At 42.7% G+C, this 19756-nt stretch overlaps 1 protein-coding gene across 10 annotated transcripts; it reads left to right on the forward strand.

Moving 5' to 3' along the window:
• The first annotated feature begins 663 nt into the window (after nucleotides 1-663).
• Nucleotides 664-14512, forward strand: LOC148655468 (uncharacterized). Of its 10 annotated transcripts, none has more exons than XM_088641962.1 (20): nucleotides 664-803; nucleotides 1261-1436; nucleotides 1531-1584; nucleotides 2516-4168; nucleotides 4669-4809; nucleotides 5494-5673; nucleotides 5976-6182; nucleotides 6507-6713; nucleotides 6890-7075; nucleotides 7510-7662; nucleotides 8249-8362; nucleotides 8463-8600; nucleotides 8771-9016; nucleotides 9539-9640; nucleotides 10064-10201; nucleotides 10682-10888; nucleotides 11006-11137; nucleotides 12100-12984; nucleotides 14058-14123; nucleotides 14373-14512. In XM_088641962.1, the coding sequence occupies exons 2-19, from the start codon at nucleotides 1289-1291 to the stop codon at nucleotides 14120-14122; spliced, it is 4956 nt and encodes a 1651-aa protein (XP_088498088.1). In that variant the 5' UTR covers nucleotides 664-803; nucleotides 1261-1288; the 3' UTR covers nucleotide 14123; nucleotides 14373-14512. The 10 variants fall into 10 exon arrangements, with proteins under 10 accessions (XP_088498088.1, XP_088498089.1, XP_088498087.1 ...); XM_088641963.1 differs by having other exon boundaries at nucleotides 686-791; XM_088641961.1 differs by having other exon boundaries at nucleotides 740-905.
• The last annotated feature ends 5244 nt before the right edge of the window (nucleotides 14513-19756 follow it).

Raw genomic sequence — 19756 nt, forward strand, 5'->3', positions numbered from 1 at the left:
GCATGAACCCAGGGTACCAGCTGTAACAACATGGCCAGATTGCTTGTTCCTTTGAGCCTGGTTACCTGTCTCTGGACTGCTTTCAGAGCAGCGGTATGTATTTTGTAATATAGTGAGCAATATTGAACACAATATTCAGCCAGCAGCCATATCAGCCTGCAGCTCAGCAGTGTGAGCCTGGACAGTACCTGAATGGGAGACTTCCTGGGAAAGATAAGGCTGCTGGAAGCCTTCTGAAAATCTAAATGTCTGATATCGTACGCTCTGTATCCACTAGTGCTGTTGTTCAAAGAACTCTTAACAAGCTGAGCAAGACCTCCTGTATCTCTTCTAAATCCAAGTGGTTACACATCTTGAGAAAGAAGAAAAAAAATAATCAATTGTGTTAACAATGAGGAACCATGCTTTACTTTTGCAAACGTGAAACCATGAATGATAATTTCATCAGGGGTAATAAACCGGGAATAATGAACTGGGCTTTAGGGAAAATCACTACATTAACGAAAATGTTATGCATTTTACATTGAATATTAATTTTTTACGAACTAAGACAATAGTACATAACTTTCCTCAAGAAAATACGTTCAGATTTCTTGAAATTGCTGTAGCCAAAAAATGTTATTGCTGGTTTAGCTGTCTGGGGATTTTCGTGAGAAATGACATAACGTTGAATTGCATCACGGAACGTATTGTGGCGTCACTGCTACAAACGCCCGGGTTTTTACTTCATGACCTCCGACGCCGGAGCCAGACCCCGGGACCAGAAGAGCGAGGAGCGGCACTAGACAAGAGTAATTAGTCCTGTAAAAGAATGATACAGAACCTGAAGTGAAGGTCGGGTTACGGTGTATTACTCGACTGCCTACATCAAGCGTTTACGTTCATTTTACGCTCATTATTTTACTGTACGTTCAAAAAAGTGTCTCGCCCTCCTTTATTTTTATAAGCGAATTTGCTTTGTACTTTCTTACGGGAATATTCTTACTATCACTTGGCAACGTTGCGCAGTACAATCGCAATACGCTTTTAATTAAAATCTTTTAGCAAATAAGAGGGGGTAATTTATTTTTGTTTAGGGTTATTTTCGGCTACTGTTCTATCGACAGTAATTTATTTTCAGGTAGTTGGAAGTAATGTTTAAAAGCGGTCTCATCATTACATAAGCCTACACGCACGTAGTTGGCTTTCTTCATCCTCCTCGGCACTCTCCGCTACGGATATCTAAAAAAAAACCCGTGTGAGCATAGTGCGTTTATGCAGTCACAGGTTTGGGACTGGGAGCGCCGAGATGTTCAAGCCCCCACCGACACTCATCGTGCCCTACGGCCTGAGAAGCCTGCTGGCGTCCGTCAGCAGGGCTGTGGTGACGGAGCAGCCGCCGCAGATACACAGCTTCATCGCCTCCTACTGCTCCGAGCTGCTCTCCTTCAGGAACGGTGGGCGGCTGTTCGTTTCACGGGCCGAGCGCAGCCGAGAGAAAGCATCTGTTTTTTTAATTTACTGTACTGTACCTGTGTTCCGATTTTTCAGAAAATCCTTCCACGGACATAAAGGACCTCGCAAAGCAATTTCAAGAACTAAGAGGTAGGCTGTCATTTAATACAGTTACACGTTTGAATAATATGTACGTTTGATGAATAAATTAGTTGGCAATGCTTGACATAGCTTGGTGCCTACAGCTACAAACGTTGTGTGAATTTTGTTATTTATCCATTTGTGTCTATCTCTTATTTGGTGATAGATAAAAATACAGAACACTGCAGCAAAGAATTGTACATAATCTTTACCAAAACATCCTCTTAAAGTTTATACATTGCAGAGACATCTGTGCACACTTAATTTTAGCCTTGCAAAGGAGAACACTTGCGGTGAAAGGTGGGAAGTAAGCAGAGGGTCACTTTGATGTAAATGCATGTTGAGAAAAGAGTTTGATTTTGAAGGAAGAGATAAAGGGGAATTCTGAAGAATAATAAAAACATGTCCACGTGTTTTTAAGTGACTGGGACAGATGAGGAATGCAGTCTGTTGCTGCACTGTTATTCAGAAGCTTTAAAGTAAAAGAGGTGAATCTGTTGAAGTTGCGATGGGTTGGCACCCCGTGTGGTTTTCATGTCTCTGTCGCTGTGCTTCTGGGATAGGCTAGATTGCTGTGAGTGTCACCAAGATATGGAGCTTTCTGGTCATGGGTGGAGAATGTGTTAGAACTGGTGCTCCACTTGTCCCTCTGTAAAAAATTTCAAATCCACGTCTTTCCTTTTATATTGTGAGTGCCAGAAGTTGTTACCTTATAAATGCTTATAAACTGTACGATACCTGTTGAAAACATGAGTTGAAAAAAGAGTTTCTTTCCAGTTGAGCAAATATTTTTTTAATCTTGCTTATTAAACTGATGAAGCAGGAGAGAATCGCCTACAACACTTAAGTTAGACGTAAGACTTGCGATCAAGTTAAGTAACATGAATGTGGGTGCTGTAATGTTAGTCCTGACAACTAATCAGAGCTCTAATGTTTGCAGAAGAGGAGGTTCAAGTGGCAGAGGAGAAGAAAACGGCAACGACACCTTGGATTGCAGTGGATGTGTTAGATGAAGCATCTCTCCAACCCGAAGCATCTGAAGACATTACACACGTTCATAATGAACCTTCCTGTGCACGAGACGGTGATTCTCCGTCTCCCCTTCATGCGTCCTCGTCAGAAACCAGTCAGCCTGTTCCTGAGACCCCCTCGGTCAGTGGACGAGTGGAGGAGCTTGCAGATCAGCAGCAACCACTGATGCGGAGTTCCTCTGCCATACAGTCTGGTCTAAGTGATTCTCCTGTTCACGCCAGTCCTGTAGAAGCAGGAGAAAGTGAGAAAGCACTCTGTGGCAATACGCCTTCGCAGTCTTCACATGTCACATGTGAACCCGACTCCCAGAAAGTGCCTTCAATGCAAGATGTCACACGAGTGAAGCCATCACCACCCGGGGATGAAGACACCCAAGAAAACGAACCTGAAATAAGTTACATTGAGGGTAATGTTCGTGAGAGGCCCAGTGAAGGTGATGGAGATTTGAAAGGTGCAGCTCAGCCGTTGTCTGCTGAAGTACATATTCAGTCCATACATGTAGGCCATGCAGAGCTTGTTCCTGTCCCCAAAGTTTCTCCTTTATTTGCAGAAGTGGTTTCTGCAGGTGATATTCCGAATCAAGAGGAAGATGGCACGGCATCAGCAGTCGGTGTTGGGCAACCAATTTCTTATTTTGCAAAGGATTCAGCTTCTTGTGATGCAAAGACACCTCCTAAACAGCCTTCCAAAACCGAATCTTTGGCGGATAGCAGCAATTACAGTTCCAGTACTGTTCATGCAGTAGATAGCAAAGATGTGGCACCTTCTCGAGCATCTGTTAGCCCTCCAGCTGGTGAAGAAGAGATACATAAGCCTGTTGTTGTGAGATCAGCTGTATTCCAGAGAGTTCCATCAGATAAATTAGTTAGCACATTAGACACAGTCTTGATCACTACAGCTTCTGTTCCCTCTGAGAATATAATCATTATTCATGCTGAAAATCTCCCTGAAACAATAGTATTCCAAAGTGAGGCTCAGGCATCAAAGGATAGTTTAAAACATTCCAGCTCAGTCAGTATTCCTGCTGCCCTCCATCTGGACCAAGAGGGACAATCAGCGACTATAGAAACCACCGCTGAAGCAGTTGTATACCACAAAGTTCCTTCTGTTCATGAACTGCCTCTGCCATCATTGATCGTGGATAAAATTCCATCAGCTCCGCTAGAAGTGTCACCTGATCAGAAAGCAAGCACCGCAGACCACGTTCCCAAAGAGCTTGCTTCTCAAGAGAACTTGGGCAGTGAGCAGGGCAGTCTGACTCTCGGGTCTTCTGAAGGACCCGTCCCTTCTGTACTTGAAGAAGTGCCAACCACTGAACCAAAAACAGAGACGCCCACTGAACCAGGAAACGAATGCTTAAGAGTTGACAATGAAACACCTGCACTGTCTTCGTCCTTAAGTTCAGAAATCATTTTGGAAACGACACCACCCAGCACCCAAGAGGCTGTAGAGATTTCCTTAGCCGAAAGGTTTAGGCTGCCTTCTATCCAGTTAGCAGTTGCTGAAACAAAGGCCTTGATAAGATCGCTGGTAGCTCCATTGCAACTGAAAAAGAAGCCTGGTAATATTAATACCTTTAATATGAATATGCAGATATTACTGACTTAGAATACTTTAAAGTTCGTAATATTGAGTATTTTATATTGGCTGAACCTACCATGGTAAAAGAGAGAACAGAAATTACTTTTGTGCTGTGTTTCAAATTTCAGATCTGGCTAGCAAAACAGTGTGTGTTATGTTGAAATGAAGTATTTATGTTTTCAAGTAAAATTGACAATTATTTAAAAAAAGTTAGGTACATCGATTAGACCCAGTCATTTATTTTGTTGTCTGTATACTGTATCTAGATGAGGTTGAGATCTATTGTTGCTTAGATGTTTATGTTCTTATGGATGTACAGTGGCAATATAAAAAATAATATTACTAATATAATATATATATATACTTGCCAAAGTACGACAGAAACAGATACAAATGATTTTGAGAAGCTAGAAGTACAAAATCTTATTTTTTCAAAAGAGTTGTTTTTTTAAATAAGAGATGTCTTGACTGCTCCTTCAGTCTCTCCCGCAGAGAGTCCTTCACAAGAAGAAGAAGACGAGAGTATAACAGTATCAGACACTTTGCTATCAGACACTGCCAGCACAGTCGATGCTGAGGAAAAATGTCTTGGAGATTCATTGCACGCGTCTCCCACATCAGGTGTGGAGAAACCCAGCCCCCAGTTATGACATGAAGAATCACATGTATTTGCTTACATTTTCAATCATGACGTACTTAGTGTACAAATGCTGTTGGAGGAGTTAATGGAGAATTGGCCATTAGCGTGTATTGAACTCCCAGTCCAATTCAAGGCTGTGAGGGAGCTGGAGCCTGTCCCGGCAAGCAACAGGTGCAAAGCAGGGTCCACCCTGCAGGGGACGCCAGTCCATTGCAGTGCACAAACACACACTCACAGCAGAGCCAGTTTTCCAAGAAACCAGTTAACCCACCATCATGTCTTTGGACTGTGAGAAGAGACATGCAAACATGGGGAGAACATACAGACTCCATGCAGATAGCACACAGAATTGAACTTGGGGCCCCAGCAGTGCAAGGCAGCAATGCAGACTGCTGTGCCGCACCTGTGTTGAACTTAATTAGCTTGAATTCAATAAACAAACAAATGCTTCATCTGAACCGTGCTGCCCTCAGCCCTGCTGTGCATCTAGACCACATTCATGCTGATAAACCCCTTGTCTTTAAAGGTTTGAAGTCTTTACGTTATACATGAGGATTCTACAGATTATTGTAGAACGCTGTGCCTCTGCAATCAAGACCATAATCGTAAATATTTAATTATGTTTTAAAAAAAGGCAATGCTGAAACTCTTGTTGTTTTCCTAAGTGGGAGGTGTGAAAGAGGACCACCCAGTTTCTGAACTAGGGCAGGTTTTGCCCTCTCCTGAAGAGGGCGATCGAGCTCAAGAAGCCCCTGAGGCTAGTGGCTCTGAGGGTGAAGGCTGGGTAGCTGCACCTGCTCTTCTCCAGGTGTCTCAAGAAGGGCCAACTCTGGAGAGGGGGTTCGGTAAGGCTTTCCAAGAGTTGGGTTTGGAACTGCAAGATTGATCTTTTTGTCTTCAAAACTAGCCTGCGGTGCTCTCATCAGTTTTTTAAATAGGAGAGGGAAGAACCAGTTTAAAACGATGCTATAATTTTTCTAAATTATTGTGTAACACATTTGCAACAAAGTTGCCTGTTGTAATTGTACTCAACTCAGATGTACCCCCTTCTCACTAAATGTCGTGTGAAAATGGATGGATGGATGGATAATCCTGTTTTTACAAATTTGTTAACATGGTTTTTGTCTGTTTACTGTATGTGAACCAGGTGAAGGAGCTCAGCTGACAGAGGACTCTGATGCACTAGTGCTGGCAAGGCCAGAAGACCCTGTTCTTCTCCGGGGTGAAGACTCCCCAGCAGAAGACCCCAGAGTAGCTGACAGAAGGGAGCCCTCTCACAGTCTGCTGGAATGTGTTGTTCAGGCCCCCGATACTCTACAGACCTCTGCAGTCCCCAGTGAAGAAACACAAATTGGTGAGGCAACACCCGTCATGTATTTCTATCAATAAGAACGTTGACAATTATAAACGAGGTGTCAAGCTTGTAATCTGGCTTGCTCTAGAGACCCCTACGGGAAGTTTGTGAATCATGTCCACAATACGGCAAGATTCAGCAGCTAATAAACTCCATTTACCATTTACTGTAAAAAAGTTTTTTTTTAACATGCCATAGAGGTGGAGACAATATGAAATACTGTCATTGAACTGCCCTGATTGTACAGGTATCAGTTAGGTTGTTAGGTTCTGCTTATGAAGAAGTCACATTAAATTTTTATTCTTGATTTTCCCTTGCTGGTAGAGAGCTATACGGAGAGCAGCAGACCTGAAGATGTCTGTGAAATACAGTGTCAAGCCATCCTAGAAGACACTGAAAATACTTCAGCCCAGGGGATGTCTGTACCTGAAGTCCCTTCAGCCCTGGAACTCAGTGAAGAGGAGGCACCAGGAATATCGCTGGAACTACTAGAAACCTCCTCTGACCTGCAGATTATAGAAAAGGACTCTGGTACTGTTATTTTTCTTGATTGCTCTATTATATCGATAGAGAAAATAAGCATGTGATTCTACTAGATTTTACTTTTACTCTTTTAATTTTATTGTCAATGCACAAATAAAACCTGACTGGAAATTTTAAGCGAATACGTTTTCTATTTATGAGCTTGAGTTTGCTTGTGGTTTCAGGTTTTCCAGTAGAGGCTGCGCTGGACAGTGAGCTAGCAGAACAGGACACAGGGATGTGCCCGTTCCCAGTGCCTCTGCAGGCTGAAGAGCCCTCCGCCAGGACCTCTGCTCCTGAGGGCTGGGTGGGAACAGGACTGGGGACATCGCAGGGCTCCACACACAAGCAGCGTGAAGAGCATAAACCTGGTAACGAGGCGGTTTTTAAATCCACTTCCACCTCCATTTTTTACAGACCTAGCATGGCCTCCTTCTAGTGAGCTTAACACTTCTGCTGCGTGTATTTTAATGAAATTATATCCGTTTAGATTTTGACTTTAATTATAACTGAAGGAAAAAATTGAGTGCATTTAAGGTTCTCTGTACACTCCTTTGGGTGTTTTGGAAGTGTTGCTATTACATAAACACAGCCCGAGGTACTGTAGGTAGTGGCTGTTTTTTTTTTGATTGGTATATGTAATAGATCTGAAGTGCTTCTGTAGTTTCTAACAAAGAGTATTGATCCGATTTGATGCATTTGATTTAAAATAAAAACATTTTCAGATTAAAATGCCCTTCTCAGAAACACACTGATCATCAGTTGTTTTGTCTTTTTGATCTTTCATTGCTCTTTCGCTTGCTAGTAGAAAGCCCAGAGGACAGTCCCAGCCCTGAGGGGGTCTCCGAGCCGCTTCCCCCCACTAGCCCTGCCGACGCAGCTCCTTTCCAGCCTGGAGGAGCCCCAGCCCACGACAGCTCTGCTGATGAAAAATTTCAAACCGTGGAAAAGAAACCTGGCAAGATAATGTTTCAGACTTTTTGATACTTGCATGTGAAGGGCTACTTTCATTAGTAGCAAAATCTGTTAACATTATTGTGCACCTGTTGAAGAGGCCAGCACATGACGTCTTAGAAAAGACATTTTTGCTTTTTTTTGTGTTTGAAGTATAAAATAATTATATAATAGAAGTTAGGGAGGAACATTAGATCTTAACTTCACACACTACCTCTTTCTTGCATATATACAGTAAGTCTGGCACCCAGGACTTCCTTTCAACTACAGTAGCTCTCCCTCTCATCTTCCTCCCCATATACACCTAGCTCACTCCCCGCAAAAACGAGGGGGTGTGGTCAGCTAATCCTAATGACTGGGTACCATGTTCTCGGCTCCTGTAGGCAAGGCTCACCACATACAGTACTCTCTACACTTCACCCCGCTGCTGTATCTCATGGATTAGGATCAACTACAGACTTATTGGATATGCAGTAACTGGACAATTCACTATTTGTGTCATTACCTACAGTATGATCTTTTCTCTTTAACCTCTGATTAGAAATATGAATAAGAAACAGAAAATAACTTTGGCTGGCCTTCTCTTCCAGGTGTGCCGGTAGAAAGTGAGGAAGACTCTGTGGTTTCGCAGGACGAAGAGCCCTCAATCAGGACGTCTAGTCGGGAAGCCCGGGTGGGAACGGGACCAGAGACACACGAGCAGGGTGAAGAAAACAAAAATCTAGTGATTCCTTTTCTTTTAAAGAAAAACATACTAAATGTACTTTGTTTCCGCAGTATTTTAAAAAGTTTGTGCCTTGTTAGCAGAGAGGCCAGTGGAAACAGCGTCTGACCACCCCGACGTTACTTCCGCCCCGGAGGCTCCTGAAGAGGACAGAATAGGAACTGCCCCCGAAAAATCAGAAACCTCAGATGAGCCGCAGGCTGTGGAGAAGGAGCCTAGTGAGATGATATTTCTCATTTGCTTCAATGTTTGATGCTTTTCCTTTATAATGTAAATTATCGAATAAGCTGAGTCAATATGATCATGTTTGAAATATCAGCGAGTAGCCTGGATACAGTGCCGGACCGTTCCTCTCATTCACACTTCTGCTCTTCCTCTTTTAATAAAGCAAATGTGGATATGCTGGACAATCTGTTTTTGCCAGTGGCTCATTTGGACACGGAGCACGAAGATGTGGAAGCGATGCTACCCCAAAGCCCCAACATGACTGTCCTGCCTGTGCAGCCTGCCCACCCTCCTGTGGGACCCCCCGAACCCCAGCAGGTGTCCACACCAGTGGGCGAAACTGAGTGTGCAGGAAGTGGCCGAGTCACACCACCGGCGTCTCAAGAGCCGAGAACTCCGACACAGCCCGGTACGTTTAATGTTTTCGCCATTGGACGCTCCTGAGTAAGAACCGTAAAAGGAGTCTGAACAGTGAACAGTTATTTATTTTACACTGTGAGAAATTTTCAGTTAAGTACCAGAAATTATGCTGTATAATCACGAAATTCCCTTCCCAAAACAGTAAAACCTTTTAGTACTTATAGCTTGTTTTCAAGTGATTCTTAAAAAATTTAATGTGTGTATACAGCATGTACATAATGGAAAATGATCGATGTAACTGTTCAGAATGTTACTTGAAAACAGTATTAACCTCATTGGTTGTTTTACCTGCATAGATACAAGACAAGATAAGATTTATTGTCCCCTAAGGGAAACAGTGGCTCATATCCTCACTGTACATTACTGTGCTCTCGTTTCTGTAATTCTCCATCAGAGAAATGTTATGAACATAAATCAGACTGGGAGTGTTCCTAAAAACCACTGCCTGCACTAGGTGAATGAGCGGTTTTCTCTCCTTCATGTTGGTCTCCTGTTCCTTCTCTCCCTGAAGCCCATGACCGCCAGGCCCCAGCTGTCTCTGAAGCTCATGTTGCTGGTTCACCAGACACCAGTGAAAAATCAGCTGAGATCAAGCGTGTGGATCGGGAGGCTGGTCAGGCTTCACTTCAGTGTTTTTAGTTATAGGCTGGTCTCATGTTGTACACAAATAGCCGTGCAATTAAGAGCTAATGTGTCAAGTGTCATATGCAAGATTGCGGTTTTTGGTCCCCTTTTTAATTTTAAAATGCTTATGTGGTCTTCTTGCCTTTCAACAAGAAAAAAGCCATTTGAAAATCTGCAGACAAGGTGTAACAAGGTTACCTGACTGCTACAGTACATAACATATTTCACAAGATTACTTTACAAAATCCTCTATTCACATTTCTACAAAATACAGACTTATGGTAGTTTATTATTGTGTTGAAAAATCTCTTTGAATATCTTTAAAATGAACATAACCCTTTAAAGTTTCACTACCTCTGTCCAGGGCATCAGGCTAAAATCATCTCTCAAACTTGGCATCTTGTCTCCAAAGATGAAGAGCTTCTGCAGCCTGAAAGTGCATCTTCTCACATCCCTGCCAGGACAGAACCTGCTCCTTCAGAGTGTCCAGCAGAAACCCCAGAGGATTCACTAACTGAACCTGGAAGACAAGGTGGAGAAATGGAAACAGGTGTGTTGTTTCATTTTCAATAATGATAAACCAGTATTAGCTCTTAAAGTATTAGGAATCCAATCAATATGAAGAATGCAGTTCATGTCTGAGTTCATCAGATTAATAAATGACGTATGAAAATGTATAATAAAGGAAACTGAGCCTCCTTCTGTGTAGCTGCAAGGTCAAATACTGAAATGCAAACATTAGTTCACAGCTGGAATTACATCCCAGCTACTCCTTTTTAGACAACACGGATTTCTTCTATTTTTACAATCATTTCTGCAGTTTCCCTCACGGGATCAATAAAGTATCTGTCTATTTAGTCCTCCAAAACTTCAATTAAGCTTAGAAGGGTGAGATTGTGTATTGAGAATTACTGTGAACGTTCTACTTCTACCAGGGCAAAGAGGTTCTCCGATATATTGAATTAAATACACTCGTTGAATAAACATGTCTCTTCAATGAAGAAAACCTTCCTCAATTTTTCTCACTCAGCTGGGTACGTGGCCAAAGAGGAACATCCAGCTATTGTCGAACCTTCCCCTGACACAAAAATAGCCGAAATGCCCCCAGACAGCGTTGCTGCAGAAGATATTTCAAAACCGAAATTTCCTTTCTTCCTATCAGCAGTGGAGGGAGCAAAAGCCTTTGTGAAGTCAATAAAAATTCCTCTTGCGTCCCTTAATTTCACCACAGAGCCTAGTAAGTTACACAGCTCTTCGTCATGGAAACTGGTCACTGCATTTCAGAAATTAGTAGCAGATAAACCCTAAAACCTAAAGCAAGTAAAAAATCAGAAACTGTCGATCCCACTTTCAGGTGAGGGAGCTGCTGAAGAAAAAACTGAACAGATTTCTGAAACAGCATTGCCAGCCATCCCAGAACAAAGTGCTCCCTCCCAGCCAGATGCTCCTTCAGCAGTCCCCTCTGCCCAGGAAGAGAAGGAACCTGGTAATGATTATTGCTCCTTTATTAAATACCTCTCTGGCATAATATGGAGAATTTGTTATAGTTTATACTGAGCATCAAAAAAAGTAGGACTCTTATTTATGCACTTACTGTATGTTATTAAGGAACTAAAGGAGGAGACATTACCTCAAGTGGACTGGTCAGCAGGAGAACCCAGTCCTCTTTAGCCAGTCTCATGTGTAGAACAGTGGGCATCAGTGGGTGTGGAACAGACATGCAGAACAACATGTTTATTAATGTGCACAACATTAATGAGAAGGGCTGGTAGGAGGGTCCAGTTGCTGTGGTCTTTTACTTGTAGTGTTTGGTGGAAGCCTGACTGCACAGCACCGTCCAGTCCTGAGACATTGCCTGCTGTCCCTCCTGCTAGCTCACGTGCTAGTATCCCAGCAGGGCAGTGCCCATCCTGGGGCTGCGCTTAGAGCAACAGGTTTCTTGCAAGACTGTCATGTTGTGGATTTCCTACTCAGCACTTTTGAGCTCTATTCTATTTGTGGGATGAGCTGGATTAATTTGTGTCATCTGTGGTCCAGAGATCAGTGAACGGGCGCATGTATGTCCAGGTACTGGGAGAGGAATGTGGCAGAAAGTCGCAAGACAGTTCCTGTGACCTGGTGCACAACAGGCAGCACAAATGTCTGTCTTTTTCTTCTTCTAACACAGGCCACACAGAGCTAGCTTGTCACTGTTGATGAGAAATGTGTATTATGTGTGTTCAATAAAATCACTGAACCTGCTACAAAAAGCATTTCCTAATAACAACTACAGTATATGTTGTAAGTGATGAACGTCTTTGTATACCTGTCATTTGTAACACTTTTTAATTGATGCTGTAGACATAAGATTTTTAAATATGACCCCCACCCCAGACATTATTAGAGTGTGGAAAGGTGTTTTTTCTGCATTCATAAACATTGTTCTCTACTTTTTAAAAATAAAAACAGCATCAGAGCAACAGCAGGAAGCTGAGGAAGGCCCGGCAGCAGCCGGTGGCGTTACTGCAGATGAGCACGTAGGTCCTGGTCTTGACAGTTCAGTGCACCAAGTCTGGACATTATATCACCTGGCACATCATGCTGAGGAAGGAACTCTCTCCACAACAGTGTTATCCCAGCCTCCTTTCAACGGGAGCGCCGCCATCAGGAGTTTTGGGGCTGGACACGTCCTACTGACACAGCAGCTTCTTCAGAGCACACGCACAGGCACAGAGCAGCCCGCGAGCGTGCAGCAATTGGAGCCACTCCGACCCACATCCCAGGGAAGCTACCTGAGCCACAGGAGTGGGAATCTCCACCCAGCACGCGCTCCTCTTTCTGGGCCACCCTGCCAGACTCTTGGGCCAGATAACTTGATCATCCAGCCTGCTTCCTCCTCCAGTACACCTTCCCAGCAAATAACAGTCCCCAATTACTTTCTGGTAGTGTCCAACAACGGAGAAGACCAGAGAAAAAGAAAGATTACTTCATCAGCAAAAGTGGGCTCCAGGGATGTTAAAGCACACTTGCTTACGGACGGAGGGATCTCACCGGTACCTGTTGGCAGTGTGAGATCTCCAGCTATGGGGAAGCGGGACTCTTCTAGGTACCTGTCCCTTTCAATTCCACTCGATGATCTTCATCTTCCAGGCAGCAGGAGGCAAAGCCAGCTCTTGAACGTCACTAGTGATGAGGGCAACCTGATTTATTCACTTGTGCACATCCATGTGGTGAACCTGGTGCAGCCCGTCGGCACAGAGGGAGCCTTCGGTGCACAAGCACAGAGGCGGCCGTGCAGTGCTCCAGTCAAGCTGAGTTTGTCCAAGGCGCCCCCCTGCCAGCAAACAGATTCAGGTACAGTGGCAACACCTCGCTGCCTGAGTAAACTGAGCTTACAGTGGTCTTAACGTAAGAACTTATGATATATTATACATATCATTTAAGTAGTTTCTACAATTACATGTTGAAGAGGCATGATTTTGTTGGTCCTGTTCACTATCTTCAATGTGTACAGGGTGACTTGGCTCAAGTCATTCAGAAACTCTCATTCAGAAGTGGAGTATAAATGCATTTTTCAGCACAACTTCTGTCACTAATGGCTAAACTTGCCCCCGAGAGGAGGCTGTCTGTGTGGTTGCTAACTGATTTGAAGATCGCATCAAGCCAGGGTGTCGGCTTGAACAGAAGGCCTGGGGAGTTTAAACCGGACTCTCGCAACCTTTTGTGTAAACATGTGCCTCCCGGTCTCGGTTCTCTTTTTCCAGCAGCAGGAAATTCTATCTGTGCCCTCTGGCAGGCGTGGCTGGCAAGGGCGTGGTTAACTCTGAAGCAGTCTGCTGGCTTGACTTTATCAGTGACAGTGAGGATTCTGAATACTTGAACTGAGTCCCATTGTAGTCGTTGCTAGCCAAGATTTAGTTTTAACCTGTCAAAATGGAACATTTCTCATAGTCTGGGAATGACTCTGCTTCCTCTTCTCTGCATGTATTCCAGAGCTAGAACAGCACCTCTGTGGCTTGTTAAGAGAACACAGCTAGTCTCGTCTGAAGTAACCTGAGGTTTTGGCTGGTGTTTTATGGATGGGCACTAGATGAGCACTTACCATGCCATTTGTATTACACCTTGACTTCGAGTGACAAAAGCCCCCTGTTACATGACATAACTACATTTTGTGATTTATGGAATTCACACACATTTTTTAGTGCTCTTTAGTGCTTAAAACGATTTTCTGAAACTTTAGTTTAGCCAAATGTCACTAGTTAATTGATATTAACTATTGTGCAAAGACAACTGCAGTGCTAGTCATGCTGTACAACACTATTTAAATGACAGCACTGCATAATGTCAGTTGCTGAAGGTGCATTGCAAATTATGACATGGTATAAAGGTAATGGATGAAAACTAATATGATTTGTCTTGTGAAATAGTGAATATCAGGAATGGTGATAAACAAGGAACAGCCAAGACTCAATGGGCCCACCAGCAAAGATAATGTAAGCTTTTTTACCTTAAGAAATGTAAAACGATGTACACAGTATCATGAGCCTTGTCACCATAGCAAAATTAAATATTTTTTTGCTCAGTGTATGTTAAATCTCTAAACACGTGATATCTCTGTCCTGTTTGAATTGTTTTGTTTTTTTAAAATAATAAAGAAGTGTTATAAACACAGTAACATGCTCATCTCCTCATAATTGTTAGTAAATTTTGCTTTATAATATTCTTTTGCTTGTCTCAAACAGGTCACAACATGCTGGACAACAGGAAGGATTTCTCAGCATTGCCAGGTTTTGGCCTTTACAGATAGAAGCCTTACTTTGAGTGACCTCTTTTCCTGCGTCTTAACTGTGTGTGCTTTCAATAAACTTCAACGGCAAAGTTATTGTTATTTTTTTCTTTAAGGATATCAGAAAAAATAATGCAACTGTAGTAATCCTTAATAACAGTGCTGTAAATCAGATGACAATGACAAAGTTTGTCTTTAGAGTTACACAATAGCCTTGTAGTCAATTATAAAGTTATTGGAAACTTACAGAAATAATACAAGTTCATACTGTGTTAATTCTGAATACCTAAATTCGGGGGGGGGGGGGGCGGTGGCTCTGTGGTTAAAGATCTGTGCCTGTTGCTGGAAGGTTGGCGGTATAAATCCCGAAGCTGGCAGAGAAATCCTACTCCGTTGGTCCCCTGAGCAAGGCCCTTCACCCCAACTGCTCCAGGGGCGCCGTATACATGGCTGACCCTGTGCTCTGAATGCAGAAGACAAGTTCAAAAAGACACATTCCTAATTTCTTTCATGGTATGGTGCCAAGCTGAATATTTTAGTTTGTTGGATCTTTATGTTACAAATAACCACTTTTGGCTTTTAAGTTTTACTATATGATTCCAAGTTAAAAGAGATTTGTGTTGTCCTAATTGACGCCTTATGTATGAATTTAAGAACTCATCATTTCCATCGCAGGACAACGCTCTAGTCTAAGCTATGCAAGCAAATGATAAAATCTTCACCTTCAGTGAAAGAAGAACTGGATACTATTAAAGAAACCTAACAGTTTGTTTTGCCCACTATAACCAAGGTCAGCAAAACACATTGTTCTTGGAACTAAAGATCCTGACACCTCTGAAATTTACATTGTACGCGGTGTCACCTCCAGGCTACAGTTGACCAGAAGGGTAATCTTGGCATAAATCAACGGCTCTTTCGACAGCTGTCGAAAAATGTTAGACACAAGGGCAGTAAATGTTCACCTCATCTAACGAACTGAAAGTTTTTTTTAAAAAAATAAACAGCTTTCGACAATGTCATTGTGCAGATTAAATTCATGTTTGACTGGATTTCTGCACCTCGAACCCCGACATTTTTAAAATAGCACTAACGTAAATATGTTTTAGCGCTGATATTACAGTTTTCAAACCATTACAACCGTGCTACAGCAGTACTGTGTTCTGTCTCATGCAGGCGAGTGATTCGGGTGACACATCATGTATTACAATAGCAAATGGCAAGAGCTCATTGACTAGTTTACTGTGTATCACTGGGGGAAACCGAAATCATCCGAAATGCCCGGACCCCACGTTGGGTGACCATTCCGACCGCATTTTAAATGTTTTTGCTGAGTTAATAAGGGGCAATAAATACAGCTGTTACACACATATCACTAAAGGGCAAAGGGACAAGTCATCTAAGCTTCAAGAGCCCTCCGGTGAAGACACAGTAGTTTGCCTCTGCGTACAGCGCTGGCCAGACGACGAGGACGCGCCCACCATTGTGAGCGCACAGTGAGCCGCCCTGTCCCGGGACAGCCAGATCTGCCACCCTGTCGCCTGTCCCAGGACAGGGGCAAGAACCGGGAGGCAGATATGCATTACGGGCTAAGGCGCCAAGGTGGTTTTTTAGGCTCAATGAAGCTTTATCCACAGAACGTGTCTTTTTCCTCGCCTGTAGACACATCTCAGCCGCCGCAGTGTGATACAGTTAAACTTTGGGGTCGATAAATAAAAGCTGCATCCGAGGGTAACAGGGAAAAGAACAGGTAGAGATGGGGAATTCTGGGGAGAAAGCTAAGAGCGAAACGCTGAAATGAACGAACAGCTTTTAGAAATAAACGAGTCTAACAAATTTTTTACAAAAATACAAAACGTTTTTTTTCTTTCCATGTTTTTCAGCGTAAAAGTACTGTGTTCGTTGCAGACAATAAGAAAGCTTTAATTGCAGGAGACAAGATAAGCGTATGTAACCCCCAGACCTCGCTCTCTGGTGGACAAAAGAGAAATGTCTGTATCTGCATACAGTATTTACGATTTAAAGTGCTATTTGCGCAATTGGTTTTGATAGTTTAAGCAACCGTTCAGGAGTGTTACAGTTATAGTCTACGGTAGGCTACATACAGTATGGAAATGTTTTAAATGTATGTACAGTATATACCTAGTTGTTGTAAATATTGTGTTGTATTTGTACTGTAAGTTTCCATTAGCGGTATTGCTGAAGCGCAATTGAATGTCCCTACTGATATGCAATTTCTGCATTGGATAAGAACAGCGATGTTATGGCAGGATGGCAAAATCTAAACTCATCGTCCCCTTTGGCCTGAGGACTGTTCTGGAAGGTGTGAGTAGAGCCATCCTGAAGAAAAGACCAGATGACATTACTTTATTTGTGTTGTACTTCTTCACAGAGCTAAGAGAGTTCGGAGAAGGTATGGGATTCTTGTGTGGTGAGCTATTAATTCACCGATATCTATATATGGGACTGGAATTTCAAGGCCATTGGAAATCTTCATTACATTAGCATGGCTTTTAGAGTATCTCTGGAAAGTATTAGGACATGGTAGGGAAACAAATCATACCTGTACAAAATCCTCCTTCAAGGAAGTCCATGTAATTCAGAGCAAATTTTAATACAAATATAGTATAAAAATGGAAATAACTACTAAAACTTTTAACACTATTGAATATATTTTCTATGCTGTTTTGTTTCCAGAAAACCCCTCTTTTGATATAAAGAAGCTCATTAAAGAATTTCACAGAACCCAAGGCAAGTGACCACAATGACACTAAATACCCTCGTAGTCTTCTCTATTCAAGACTAAAAAGGTTCAGTTCTTTCAACCTGTAGAATTCTCTTCTCTAGAGTAGCAATATTCTATGATGTGGTGACCAAAAATAAACACTATATTCTAAATGAAGCCATTCTTGTGCATTATACACTAACTTAATATATACTGTACACTATACTAATGTTATATACTTGATTTAAATTCCATGCTTTTAAATATAGATCTGAGCATATTATTTCACCATTTTAATTGCTTCCCTACATTATTTAGATGTAAATGATGTACATGAACATAAAGACCAAAGTTTTTTTTCTCATTAAAAGCCTCTTGCACTTCAGTATTTTCAAGTTTGTATTTCTAGATTATGATTTTACTACTTGCATGCAAAAGCCAACACTTCTCTACATTAAACATCATCTGCCAGATATTTGTCACGTTTTAAATTTTATCTAAATATTTTATCCAAATATCTAAATATTTTTAATTTGATTTACATTTTCTACAGTGTTCCTAATTAGGTACCGTCTGCAAATTTGATGTGCCTACTAATTATATTGTACTGTATCATTAATATAAACAAAGAAGAGCAGAGGTCATCCCTGTGGATCCCTGTGGTGCTCCACTATTTACATCACTCCAATCTGAGTATTGCCCTCTTAGCTGTACCTTTCGTTTTATGTTTAATAACCGAAAAAACAACAGCCTTACGCTCAGTGACAATCCCCCTCCGGGGCTGTGGCTGTAAGGTCCTCCCCTTGCAGGGGTCTGCTCTCCCCTCCAGGAGGAGTTCCGTGTGTCTTAAAGGGCCCCACAGCTGCGTCTCGTCCTTAATCAGCTAGGACAGCTGAGGTTACTAAGGCAACGTGTCACCCTAAATCCTGGCTCTGCCTCCTCACTGAACATGCCCACACGTAATGCCACACCGTCTATTTTCTAACAGCTTTACCCAACTCAGGGGCACTGGGGAGCTGGAGACTATCCCTGCAAGCAATGGGCACAAGGCAGGATAAAGCCCTGGACAGGACACCAGTCCTGCGCAGGGCACACACAGACTCACCCGCACCAGTTTTCTCAGAAGCCAATCAAGCCTCCAGCATGTACTTCCGGGAGGAATCCAGAGCACCTGGAAAACCACACAAACACACAGAAAACATACAAACTCCACATGGGACAAGCAGCCTGGTCCAGAATTAAAGCCAATAATGCTAAATGTTGCGCCACTCTGCACACCTGTTTAATAAACATGGTTTATTACATATAATAAACATTGGAACATCTTAGCTCCTACAGCATACTATTTTAGGTCCTGTTTTAGTACTATGCATTATCCCTAAACTATAAATTATGTTCTAGAAATACACAAGGGCAGAATTGACTATACTGCATTTTAAAGTGTAAGATAAGTGAAACTCCAAAATCCATAATGTTGGACGACTATCTATTGCAGAAAATATCAATAATACTAGCATTTTGTTTTTCATTGTACTGAAAGTGTAGCTTTTACTAAAGAGATCAAAGCATAAATATGATGCAGATGGACCAATAGGTACTGTAATTAATGTAGACTTTATTTTTACACCTGTAAACTATTTCATGTTTTTATTTTCATTAAAGTAGACTTTTGTCTAGTTACAAAGGTTTCAAAATAAGAAACCTGCTTTCAGCTGCCAGGTTGCGATCAGATGGCTTTGAAGCAGAGAGAAGAGCAGAGAGAGGAGCAATCTCAATGTCAGCAGAGGCAGCTGGGGATGTTGCCGTTTTAGCGGCCGACAGGCAGGGCTCATCAGAGCTCCTCAGGCAGACTGTTGAGGCTGCTCACAAGATCCCGGTGCAGAGAACACAGTGCCTGACACGCCTCCTCCAACAGCGGCTCGTCAACAGGAATCCTTTTACCCAGACCCCGTGCTGGGATCTCAGGGGGTGCATGTTGTTAGTTGCAACTCCCCTTGTGTTCCAGGGAAATTGAAATTGCCTAACGCTCAGGCAAAAACGACAAAGCTGCACAGATCCCTGCTTCGTGTGTCAATCCTGCCGGCAGTCTGTCAAGCAGGGCGGGAGATGCGGTCCCTGTAGGAAGGTTTTCTGAGACGGAGAGCTCCAAAGAAGCAGCTTTCAGTATCTCTTGCTCCGAGAATGTTCCTGCTTTCATTGTGCCAGGCACCAGGGGAAGAGACATCTCTCCGCAGGGAATTCCCAAAGGATTTGCTTGTGCAGGCGTTTCAGCAGCCAGAACGGAAGAAAGTATTGCAGCTGCAGTGGCGGTTGGTAGCCCTGGTGCTATTCTGACAGGCACAGAAGGTGGTTTAATTGTTGGAAAAGACCTTCGTAAGACAGCAGCAGTCCACACTGTGGCACAAGCTAAAGAAGATGGTAAAAAGAGCTCAGATTTAGAAAGATTCCCGGTAGAAATCAATCAAGCTCCTTCTCCTGAATACCCTGTTCTGGGGACAATACCACATGCAACTGCCCTTGCTAGAGCACAGTCTTCAACAGCACATCATTTAGTCAGTGCCCCTTTAGAAAAAGAGAGAGAATATTTACTAAGAACTGGTGAATATTGCACAACACAC

The sequence above is a fragment of the Lepisosteus platostomus genome, chromosome 8, assembly GCF_059453375.1.
Source record: "Lepisosteus platostomus isolate fLepPlt1 chromosome 8, fLepPlt1.hap1, whole genome shotgun sequence".
In the NCBI taxonomy this organism is placed as follows: Eukaryota; Metazoa; Chordata; class Actinopteri; order Semionotiformes; family Lepisosteidae; genus Lepisosteus; species Lepisosteus platostomus.